The sequence below is a fragment of the Rattus norvegicus genome, chromosome 5 (genome assembly GCF_036323735.1).
Source record: "Rattus norvegicus strain BN/NHsdMcwi chromosome 5, GRCr8, whole genome shotgun sequence".
Taxonomy (NCBI): Eukaryota; Metazoa; Chordata; class Mammalia; order Rodentia; family Muridae; genus Rattus; species Rattus norvegicus.
In genome coordinates this window covers 146,959,614-146,971,810 of record NC_086023.1, presented here as the reverse complement: position 1 = coordinate 146,971,810, position 12,197 = coordinate 146,959,614, and the positions used below count along the sequence as shown (strand labels likewise).

Genomic DNA, 12,197 nt, shown 5'->3' with positions numbered 1-12,197 from the left:
GGAAGAGGAGGAGAAAGAAGAAAGGTGTGGAGAGACCTGGAAGAACCAGAGGATTCACCATGAGGTTGGCTATGAGAGAGCAGCCATGAGGACACCTGTGGACAAGAGGAAGAAGAGAGCAGTCCACCTGTCTCAGAGCTGGAGGTGGAGGTCCGCAGATGCTCAGCTTCTCATACAGGTGCGGGATACGAACTCTGGCCCTGATTGCTCGGCAAGAGCTGTTAATCACTGAGCCATCTCTTCAACCCTTAGTAGGCTAAAAAGTGTTTCTTCCTTCTCTAACTGGACGCAGAGACTGGCTTTAATAAAATCACATCGTGCTGGGCACACCTTTAATAATCCTAGTACTCAGAAGGAAGAGGAAGGCACTATGAGTTCAAGGCTAGCCTGGTCTACAAATTGAGTCCAGGAAAGCCAGGCCTCTGTTATACTGAGAGAAACTTTATCTTGAAAAACAAACAAACAAAAAAAGCAAAATAAAATTACATGTCAGAAAGGTCTATATGTAAGGCACAATGTCAGATATTTATTCTAAGAAAATATTAAGTATCATTGCTCCTTAAAAAGAAGAGAGAAAAAATCAGGAGTCTTCTAAGTCTTCTAGAGGGCTCTGCTCAGAACCAGCTAGAGCAGAGGATGGCTCTGTTCCCTAGCAACGTAAGCCATGACCTCAGCCCACGTGGTGAGCATGCTCTTTGCTCTCCAGTTGACTTTTTGGAGACAGGACCATGTTCAGTTGCCCAGGCTAGCTCTGAACTCATTCTACAGCCAAAGATGGCCTTGAACTCAGGATCCTGAGTGTTGAGGTCACAGGCACAGGGCTGCTTACACCCGTGGGCAGTCCCTTCAGAGAGACCACGCTGGAGCGCTTTCATTGCAGTGGAGGACTTAAGGCGGCCGCGGCTATTGCTCATGGACCAAGTGCACGACTGCTCCTCAGAACCGAAGAATATATCCTCTAGGAATCACAGACCAAGGCTACACACTGGTTTTCCATTTCCAAAAATCACCCTTTAAATTCCCAGTTCTGCATTTTCATTTAGCAAAGACACTATAGAAAATGAATCATCATATCCTCTCTAAAGGAAGAAAACGAATCAGTTCTTCACAAGAGTCTTTCCTTTTTTTTTTGGTATCTTAAATGTCGATGATCACGAACACTTCTGGCTTCTCTTCATTGTAGACTTGCATTGCTGAGTATGTTATTGCTTTGACCTCGGTTCCCTAAGATTACAGTGACGGGGAAAAAGAAACTGGAATTAGAATCTTTATCTCTAGCCGGAGCTGGCAGAAACTCAGACTGTAATTATGAAACAAGAAACCGGCGGTTATCAAGTCAGTGCTGTAGCATGTGCTGTGACGTGGCCACAGGGAGCACAGCAGAAAGAGCACGGGGCTTGGAGCCGGTGCTGATGCAGGCCCAGGGCCAGCTGCTCAGGGAAACGACAGACCTGGCTGGGCATGGGTTTGTGTATTTATAAACTGAGTCGGGTCAGACAACACAAGCTTCTCCAGGCTGGCCCAGGGCCCTCTGTCCCTCTCCACTTCCCTCCGTCCTGACCTGGCCCCAGCCCTCAGCTTATTCTTTGGGATTCTTCTCTTCGCAGGTCCAGCTGGAGAGTGAGTTTCCCAGGCCCGAGCTCTCCCAGGATTCTGATACACGATATTACCCCACCCCTGCCCCAGTTTAGAGCAAAAGGATTAGATGTCCTTTTAAGTTCCTTCCAACTCTAAAGAGAATCTGTAATAATTCTGAGGCCATAAAATATGCCAGGTCACAGTGAATGGCACCTGCTGGCTCTAATGCACAACATGTGACGAGGACACAGGACGGGTGACTGAGGTCACTGTCTTCCCCTGCTATTATCATGTAGTGGCTTTCTACCGCAGGCACACTGTCTCTGAAGGCACCACCGTGTGTGCCCATCCACATCTCTAGTGGAGGTTTACTGACAGTGAGCTGCACGGGCAGCTTTTCTCCCTGAAAGGACAATCCACACTCCCTCCTCGGACATCTCCCCTCCACCCTCTCAATCAACATGCTTCTTAGGGAATAAAAGCTATCAATAAGAACCAACTCCTATGGCCAGCCTGATCTACACACATAGCAAGTTCCAGGATAGCCAGGGTACACAGTGAAACCCTAACTCAAAGAAAGCACTAAGAGAAGTAACTCCCATCACAGTCAGCCTGCCGTCCCTCTCCGCCCTTACCTGCCTTCTTGCAGTATGATGTTCCAGGCCTGTCAGGAATCCAATTCATACCTACAAACTGATTCCCCACCACCACTCACCAGCGTTCAACGTCCTCGTCCTTTCCAGTGTACCAATACACCCCTCCCTCCTTACTCATCCCATGTTGCATATAAATATGCTACAAAACCTCCTAACTAAAGCTACATGAAATAACTTGTCATTTCACACTTATTAAAACTAAAGTTTATGGGGGCTGGAGAGTTGGCTCAGCAGTAGAGAGCACTGACTGCTCTTCCAGAGGAACTGGGTTCAATTCCCAGCACCCACAGGACAGCTCACAACTGTCTGTAACCCCATGATCTGACACCCTCACACAGACTACATGCAGGCAAAACACCAATGCACATAAAATAAAAGTGAATGAATTGTAAACGAATAAAACCCCCTGTTTACGGGCTGGAGAGATGGCTCAGCGGTTCAGAGCACCCGATTACTCTTCCAGAGGTCTTGAGTTCAATTCCCAGCAACCACATGGTGGCTTTCAACCATCTGTAAAGAGATCCGATGCCCTCTTCTGGTGTATCTGAAGGCAGCTACAGTGTACTTATATATAATAAATAAATAAATCTTTAAAAAAAAAAAAAAACCCTGTTTACATTCACCTATGCAAATGAAATGCTTTCAGTGGCTAGATGTGTGAACATCCGTACGTACCTGAGGGTGCTTAGACAGTGAAAATTCTTCTCCCCACCTTGAGAAGGAAAGTAAAAAACATGGTTATTATTTAAACAATTTTCTATTTTTTATTTTATTCTGTACATTATAGAGTAAGGCTTCTAAGTGTGGTCTCAAACCGGGGGCCCTGGAGATGTGGGCAGGGGCAGGGATGAAGTGCGTGGGTCTAATGGAGGAGAAGGCGCGTCATTTCAGACTACTATGAAACACTGTGAGCAAACTGGGATCGAGCTCAGCGCGGTGGCACTCATTGAATCCCAGCACTGGGAGGCAGGTGGCTCCTAGAGTTTAAGGACAGCCAGGGCAACAGAGCAAATTCCAGGACAGCCAGGGCTACCCAGAGAAATCCTGACTTGAAAAGCCAAAACAAACAAACAAATAAACAAACAAACTGGAATCATCTAGTTGAGGGGCTGGAGAGATGGCTCAGTGGTTAAGAGCACTGCCTGCTCTTCCAGAGGTCCTGAGTTCCAATCCCAGTAACCACATGGTGGCTCACAACCATCTGTAATGGGATCCGATGCCCTCTTCTGGTATATATGAAGACAAGAGAGAATGTACTCATATACATAAAATAAATATATTTTTTAAAAAATGAGGGCTGGAGTGATGGTGGCTCAGCGGTTAAGAGCACTGGCTGCTCTTCTAGAGGACCTAGGTTCAATCGCCAGCACCCACATGGCGGCTCACAACTGTCTGTTACCCTAGTTACAGTAGCCCTGACACCCTCAGCAGGCACTAGGCATGCATGTGGAACACATACATACAAGCAAATATCCATACACATACATTTTTTTTCCAAGACAAGGTTTCTCTGTGGAGCCCTGGCTGTGCTGGAACTCTCTCTGTGGACCAGGCTAGCCTCAAACTCAGAGATCCTCCTGCCTCTGCCTCCTGAGTGCTGGGATTAAAGGTTGTGCACCACAAATGCCTGAATTAAAATAAATTTTTTAAAATTGGGAATCAAGCTTGCGAATCCAGAAAGAAATTTATTTCCGCAAGTTTCTGAGTCTCTAAAGCTCAGGTTAGCTCATACTCCTAGGGGTCTATACAGGTCAGCCTACCAAGGCTAACCGTCTGCAACGCTCCCCTGGCTCACCATTTATATATGCCATATAAATATCATATATATAAATTTTAATGTCTTTTGTGACTTGCTACTTAGCTGGTTTGAATACTTACCCAATGGATCGTAACTTGAAATTTTTTTGGTCAATATTAAGTACTTTCACTTCCTAAAGAGGAAAAAAATGTTACTTATCTTATTTTAAAAATACTTTTGGGGGGCTGGGGATTTAGCTCAGTGGTAGAGCGCTTATCTAGGAAGCGCAAGGCCCTGGGTTCAGTCCCCAGCTCCGAAAAAAAGAACCAAAAAAAAAAAAAAACTTTTGGGACAAGGTCTTATATTATGTGTTAGCCTCAAGATACAGCCAAGGAAAAGTATGCATCATGGGCCCTTCTGCCCTCATCTTTGTGGTAGCAGGGTCACAAGCATGTGCCACCGTGCTTGGCTTTATAGAGTGCTGGGGATTGAAACTAGGGCTTCCAGAATGCCAAGTTAGCATTCTTCCAAGAGAGCTACAAGCACAGCACAGAAAGCCATTACTTTCAACAAAACCAAACACAGAAGCAGCACATGGGCAATCGTGGCCCATGCTTTAATCCTAGCACTCAGGAAGCAGAGGCAGGCAGAGCTCTGAGTTCAAGGCCAGCCTGGTCTCCAAAATCAGTTCTAGGACAACCAGGGCTACACAGAGAAACTCTGTCTGGGGTGGAGTGGGGTGGGATCCATCTGTAACACAATACTGCCCTGGTCAAGTCTGTAGTGACCCAATGGATACATGGGATGGAGCTGACAAATGAGAGACTGGAGGATTTGGGGAAACACGAAAGGAATATGTGTCAGGTGCTGGAGACGAGTCCTAGAGGTCGGCAGCAGCAAACAATTTGCAACTGGCTTTTTTCTCTGTTTGCATCAAGAAGTCTAAAATCAATTGTTGAACTTAGGGCCAAGTGACAGAGGCACTAAACTTCAAAGGCAACAACTGGACATGTGGACATGAATACAGCTCACAGGTACACTGCCCCGCCTCCCTACTGCCCCGCCTCCACACTGCCCCACCTCCACACTGCCACTGCCCCGCCTCCCCTCTCCTCCCCCCTCCCCCCCCTTTTTTTTTGGCAAACTGGGCTGGACTGGAACTCAGAGTTCCTCATGCCTCTGCTTCCCGAGTGGTATAATAAATAGCGTGCCCATCATGCTGGCTCAATAAATATTCTCTCCACCTCTTAGTGATATCCAACATTTCACAGCCAGAGATGTAAGTAAGAGAGAGAAAGAGAGAGAGAGAGAAAGAGACAGAGACAGAGACAGAGAGAGAACGAACCTAGTCTAACAGGTTAATCAATCAATAAGGACCTACACGGAGCTGGAGAAACTGCTCAGCAGTTAACAGCACTGGCTGCTCTTGCAGAGGACCCAGAATTGATTCCTAGCACTACTGTGAGTCACAACTGTTTGTGAGTCTGGTAGCAGGGGCATGTCGCCCTCTTCTGGCCTTCATCGGCACTGCATGTACTTGGTGCACAGATATGCATACAGGCAAAACAACTATAAACTAAAAAGAAAACATTTGGCTTTTCCATGTGTGGGAGCTTGTAAATAAAGAGTGTGAATGTGGGGTTGGGGATTTAGCTCAGTGGTAGAGCGCTTGCCTAGCAAGCGCAAGGCCCTGGGTTCGGTCCCCAGCTCCGAAAAAAAAAGAAAAAAGAAAAAGAAAAAAAAAAAAAAGAGGGTGTGAATGTAAGAAAAAATTCTATTAAAAACCCTGGAATTTATATAATTCAACATTACCTCACATATCTCGATGGACTGGTTTTGGATCCCATGCCTTACCTTTTTAAAATGTGAACTAACAGTCTACTTGCTCAGGAAAAAAACCCAAGAAAACCCTGTGCTTACCCGGGGTATGAAGTACTCATCGGCACTGAACCTGTAAAGCCACTCGTCCAAAAAGTGAAACAGCAGAGACTGCAAGTCGTCTCCTACACAGGGTCAAAGGGACCAGGACAGGTGATGTTAGCAACGTTCATGATCCACTGAGGGCCACTCTATACTCAGATCATACAGAATAATGTACTCTCCTGCCTTAACTTTTCCTTGAGAATAGAGCACTTACCTTGGGTTTCCACTTCCACTGTTTGGAGGGGCTCCACAGTCCCGGTGTCTGTCATGTAACCAAACATGGCCATGGCACACTGTTCAAATGCTTCCTCCAGGGTGTCTCCCCATGCATGTAACCTAAAGTTAAAGAGTTTAAATTAAACCAATAAAAGGGGCCTTGCACACACACAACTACAAGACAGAAAAATCCCACAATGAAGCAAAAGAAAATCAGTTTCATAAATATAAACTAAATGCCTAATTTAACCATGCCCAAATTACATTTTTTAAACCATCATTTCAAATTTAAAACAACCACATAAAAGGAGAAAAACAGAAATACACTCGGGCCAGAAGGTGAAGATACTTGCCATCAAGCCTGACACTGTGGTGGAAGGAAAGAACTGACTTCTGACCTCTGCCCATACACGGTGGCACTCATGTCTTACACACCCAGCCCACAAAATAAAATGTAAGCATACGCTGGGGGCACACTTTTGATCTCAACACTCAGGAGGCAGAGGAAGGTGTACCTCTATGAGTTTCAGGCTAGCCTGGTCTATAGAACAAATTCCAGGCCAGCCAGGGCTACACAGTAAGATCCTATCTCAAAAAAGAAAAGATGGAGAGCTGGGGGGCTGGAAAGATGACTCAGTGTTTAAGGGCACTGACTGCTCTTCCAGAGGTCCCGAGTTCAAATCCCAGCTCCTACATAGTGGCTCACAACCATCTGTAGAATGAGATCCAATGCCCTCTTCTGGTGTGTCTGAAGAGCAACAGTATACAGTGTACTTACAAATAAACAAACAAACAATAAATATATAAGAAAAGATAGGGGCTGGAGAGATGGCTTAGTGCCTAAGTGTATTGGGTCCTAGCCTCGGCACCCACATGGTGGCTTATATCCATTTATAACTCCAGTCACACCTGATAACCTCTTCTGATCCTTTGGGCTTCAGGCACACACATGGTACACAAATATACACACAGGCAAAACGTCCACATGCACAAGAAAATCAGATAAATCTTAAACATAGTTAAATTTTTTATTAAAAAAATTAAAGCATTCATTCTAAAGACATTTTCAAGAATGACTCTTGCTATACTCACTGGACATCAGCTGTATGATCCAAATCTGAGGGAGAGAGGGGAAAATATGTGTAAATCACTGAACTTGACTCCAAGTCCTACAGAAATAACACTAGAGAACTGACGGCAGCAGACAGAAAGAGCTCTACTCACCTGCCACTCACTAAGAACATCATCCTAGCTGGCTCGCACCATAATCCTAGTACTTAAGTGGCTAAGGCAGGTAGAGCATAGATTCCAGCCCAGCCTAGGCTACTAAGACAACCTGGATACACAGTAACAACCCATATTCATTCACTCATTCATTCATTCCTGAGTCAGGGTTTCTCTGTGCAGTCCTGGATGTCCTGGAACTCACTCTGTGCATCAAGCTAGACTTAAACTCAGAGATCTACCTGCCTCTGCCTCACAAGTGCTGGGATTGAAGAAGTGTGCTGTCAGGGCCCAGCAATATTACTCCATCTCTGAGGGGGACAGCAAGGGGATGGCTCAGTGGCTAAAGCTTGTACTGGACCACATAGTGGAAAGAGAAAATTGACTCCCTTGACTTCTCTATGTATACTGTGGTGCATATATATATATATATATATATATATATATATATGTATATGTATATGTATATGTATGTGTATATGTATATATGTATATGTATGTGTATATGTATATATATAATATATATACTCATCCCCCTTCTTACACACACACACACACACACACACACACACAGCTTAGTAGGTAAAAGTACATGCTGTGCAAGGCAATATGACATTGAGAACCCATGTTAACATCACACACAACAGCACAAACATCTACTATCCCAGTACACTTATTACAAACTGGGGGAGGAAACAAGAATCCATAGACTGGTAGTTTTCAACCCGTTGGACGATAACTTGTGGAAAGTACCACGACAGGAGGCTTTCCGTGTTTTGTTTCATTTTGCTTTGGTTTTAGTCACAGGGTCTCCCTGTGCACTCCAGGCTGGTCTGGTCCTCCTGCCCCAAGTGCTAGGGTTACACATGCCCAGCTCCTTCTAGGTATCCTAAAACATCTAAGTTGTGCGCACCAATGGGTCCCTGCAATCCCAGTTTGAGTTTGAAGCTGGATAATCACTTGAGCCCAGTTCAAGGCTGCCCTGGGTGACACAGCCAAGTTGATGCTTGTCAGCTGTCTTACATATTGGCCTCTTGGTAAACATTTCCTATCATCAGTTACTTTTCCTGACTAACTAGCCCAATTCTGAACACTAAATAGTTTAGGAAGGCCGGGGGCTGGAGAGATGGCTCAGTGGTTAAGAGCACTGACTGCTCTTCCAGAGGCCCTAAGTTCAATTCCCAGCAACCACATGGTGCCTCACAACCATCTGTAAGGGGATCCGATGCCCTCTTCTGGTGTGTCTGAAGACAGCAACAGTGTACTTATAAAATAATTAATAAATAATTAAAAAAAATAGTTTAGGAAGGCCAATTCCACAGGCTGTGCACTGAGTGTTCCCACAGGACAGACAGACCTCAACAGCTCTACTGCATGCCCCACGGCGACCGTCAGTGCCTCCTTTTTCGTCTGTCCTTTGCCTCGTCCATGGTTTATATCAATTCTTTCCACCCATTTTGCTTTGGGCTGGGGTCTAACGCTGTAGTCCTGGCCGGCCTGGAATTCACTATGTAAACCAGCCTGGAATGGATGGATCTCTTGCCTCTGTCTCCAGAGTTCGAGGGTTAAGGATGTGGGCCACAGCAACCAGCAATTCTTCCCACAGCAGGGATTCTCAGAGGCCATGCCCAGCGGGCTGGGGATGTGGCTCAGTGGTAGAGTACTTGCCTAACGTGTGCTATATTCTGGATGTTATATTGAGCATGAGACAGAAGTAAAGCAAAGAGAATGAAAGAATGGAGAGATAGACAGGCAGACAGACAGGCAGATAGACACCTGGAGTCCATGCAGAACAGTAAAACTGGTAGAGCTGTTGTGCAACGAAGGTTTGCTGTAGACTCAGGCAGGAGGATCACAAGTTTGAGGATAGTGTGGTATATGTATTGAGCTCAAGTATTGAGGTACACAGAGCGCCATATTTCAAAGTACCTCGGACCCCAATGAAACTAATTTTAAAAGGGGAAGGGAGCTGGGGATGGAGGTCACTGGCAGTGTTTAACTTGCTACAACAAAATAAATAACTGATATAAGCATTATCATAAATCTGCAGAACTTAGTACGTAACAGCTGCATAAAAACACTGTATTTAACCAAACTCTAGCATGGCCTCTAGTAGCATAAAGCCACATCTTTAGGATAGAGCGAAGTCTTAGTTAAAATGGTTGCCTGGGGAAAGCCTAACAAAGGCTGTAGGATTCTCTCTGTTCTAGCCAACACTTGATAAGAGGCTCTGAATCTTTCTACTTTACAGCAAGAACCAAAAATATGCCTTAAAATTGTGAATATGTATCCCTTCTAGCTCGGAACAATCTTCCTTAAAGACCTGGTTCTTTGAAATGTTATCATCCCCACAACCGGGGCCTCTTGTCCCCAGTCTGTGGGAGGCTAGAACTCAAGCTTCAAAAACTGCCAGGGAGCAGGCATAACTGGCCTTGGCCTTGTCGAATCTACAGCGACTACAATGACTAACCCTTTGTACTCGGTCCCTCCTCTGACTGTAGGAGACTTTGCTCTGTCCTCCCTCATTCTCCGAGAACAGTCTCTGTGTGAACTGGAATGACTCTCAGCTCTTACAGCACCCATAGTTAACCACATTCCGACTTGTGTCTGCCTGTGTTACCTTAGTGGCGGGTAAAAGACCTAGACACAAAGAACCGAGAGGGTGAGTCCACTCATTGGAATCTCTAACACAGAAAATTATATCCTTGAAATCCAAAATATAACAATGGTGGCTTCAGGGATAAGAGGCTGGAAAGGAACTGAGGGAACTTTCTGAGATGACAGAACTGATCTATCTGGAAACTAGGGCAGCTTATACAGGTGTATCTGTTAAGCAGCAGTAATAATCTGCACCAGGTGAGGTGCCTCATGTCCTTGATTCCAGCACCAGGGAATCACCTAGTGAGTTCCAGGCCAGCGAGGGTTAGAGTGAAATCCTCTCACAAAAAAAAAAAGAAAAGTACTTTAACACTTTACTGAAGGATATGTAAATTATACTCAATTCTTTAAAATTTTTTAAAAAGATGATACATTGCTATGTAGGATGGTTCTTCAAGTTTTTCATCTCAGGAACCCTACACTTGAAGACTACTCTAGGGGGCTGGAGAGATGGCGCAGTGGTTAAGAGCACTGACTGCTCTTTCAGACGTCCTGGGTTCAATCCCCAGCAACCACATGGCGTCTCACAACCATCCGTAATGAGATCTGATGCTCTCTTCTGGTGTGTGACAGTGTCATATACATTAAATAATAAATAAATAAACCTTAAAAAAAAAAAAGACTACTGTAGGCCTGAAGTTATAGCTCAGCAGTTGACTACTGGTCTACAGTGTCCATTAAAGTCATAAGAGATTTCTTTGTTTCTCAAACAGGGTTACTCTGTACCCCTGTTGTCCTGAAACTATGTGGTCCAGGCTGGCCTCAAACTCAATACATCCTCCTGCCTCTGACTCCAGAATGCTGTGATTAGAAGTATGAAGCTGACGCAAGAACTTTATAAAAGGAAAACCCAACAATTTCAAAATATTCATTTAAAAATAACAACCCCAATTTAACATAAATTACCATTTTTATGAAAAACTAAATTGTCAAAAATTTAGTGTTTTTATATTTCAAGAAATTTTAACGTGAGGCAAAAGTTTCAGTACATAATAAAATACAACCTTGGGCTGTGAACACACCCATACACACGTACTCACGCAGAGAAAAAGGTCTCTCTCGATTACTCTAACATGCTCATACTATTCCACTACTGGGAAAACTCGAGGATAACCCAGAAAACACTTAAAAATACAACTAGCCCACAAGTATAATTTATAATGGTAAACGCTACTACACCACTGAACTATACCCGCAAAGTTAAGTGTGATTCAGGCACACGAGGACTTTTAGGAGAATGTTTGGGGCAGGTAGGGCCTCAGGTTTCTTCATTCTCTAGTATGGCGATCTTTTTCTTCACTTTCCCCCTAAATTAGGTACAATGAGGGGCACACTGTGATTATGCCAGAGCACCTGTGGGGCAAAGAAATGGGTGAGGCAGGAAGCTGCAGGTAGGCAGCCGAGGTTGTCCGAATGTCACAGATGTGAGCCACCTACTCACATTCATACTTTCGATTGACTGGAGGATACTTGTTCTTGATCGCCTTCTGCTCCTCCGTCAAATTGTAATCTCTAACATCTTCCTCTTCTTGAGCCATGATTGCAGATTTGGAACTCTACTTCCGCCCTTCATCAGCCAGACTTCGGCCCTGCGCCATAACTTCCGCTCTACACCCCACCCCTTGGCAGCTGGTCTAAAAGGACCAGGACTCCATTCTGGGAGCTCGCGGAAGGATATTGCCGCTTGCGACTTCCAGTCTAGGTCCTCCCGATTTTATAGCATGTTTTAGAGAGCGGCACCCTATTTCCACACTCACTGCGACTAGTATTCTCAAAGCTGAGGGAGTAAGCTAAATTAGGCACCTGTAAATCTAGACAGTGATGCGTTTTCTCCTCGTCTGGCCTTCGGGGTTGCTAACTAGACCCGGAAACACTTCAATTTTTTTTTTCTACCCTGAAGGTGTTGTTAGCATAACGGCCCTCTTAGGAGCTGGCTGCGCATGAGCTTGTGTGGGGCGAAGGGAGAGGGGAAGGGATCACGTGATCTGCACGGGAATAGTCCGGGCAGGCGGGGCGCGCGCGCAATCCGTGGAAGCCTCTGGACCGTAGTGGGGGGGGGAAGGGGCGGAGCGCGCGCCTCGACCCGCGGAAAGCGACTCTTGAGCGTCTCCATAGGCCGCGACACAGATGCTCCGCCCACCCCTCCGACCCGCGCTTCCTCATTGGCCAGTGTTGGCGCGAAGGCACGCGAGCCGGCCCCCCAC

General features: G+C 45.4%; 1 protein-coding gene across 3 annotated transcripts; it reads right to left on the bottom strand.

The window, feature by feature from the left end:
* Positions 1-421: 421 nt before the first annotated feature.
* Zbtb8os (zinc finger and BTB domain containing 8 opposite strand) lies at positions 422-11,872 on the bottom strand. 3 transcript variants are annotated; one of them, XM_039111528.2, is made up of 7 exons: positions 11,186-11,324; positions 7,204-7,228; positions 6,110-6,231; positions 5,893-5,975; positions 4,113-4,165; positions 2,910-2,946; positions 422-1,224 (listed from the first exon to the last, which is right to left on the bottom strand). In XM_039111528.2, the coding sequence occupies exons 3-7, from the start codon at positions 6,180-6,182 to the stop codon at positions 1,138-1,140; spliced, it is 333 nt and encodes a 110-aa protein (XP_038967456.1). In that variant the 5' UTR covers positions 6,183-6,231; positions 7,204-7,228; positions 11,186-11,324; the 3' UTR covers positions 422-1,137. The 3 variants fall into 3 exon arrangements, with proteins under 3 accessions (XP_038967456.1, NP_001386419.1, NP_001386418.1); NM_001399490.1 differs by lacking the exon at positions 11,186-11,324 and adding an exon at positions 11,797-11,872 and having other exon boundaries at positions 426-1,224; NM_001399489.1 differs by lacking the exon at positions 11,186-11,324 and adding an exon at positions 11,435-11,605 and having other exon boundaries at positions 426-1,224.
* Between the last annotated feature and the right edge of the window lie 325 nt (positions 11,873-12,197).

What these genes read in the sequence shown, in the direction of transcription:
- Zbtb8os (NM_001399489.1), bottom strand. Translation starts at nt 11,531, where the DNA reads ATGGCTCAAGAAGAGGAAGATGTTAGAGATTACAATTTGACGGAGGAG. An exon ending in AGTCAATCGAAAGTATGAAT is followed by an intron (nt 7,229 to 11,434) that starts GTGAGTAGGTGG and finishes TCTCTCCCTCAG; the next exon opens with ATTTGGATCATACAGCTGAT. An exon ending in TTCAAGTTACGATCCATTGG is followed by an intron (nt 2,947 to 4,112) that starts GTAAGTATTCAA and finishes TTCCTTCTCAAG; the next exon opens with GTGGGGAGAAGAATTTTCAC.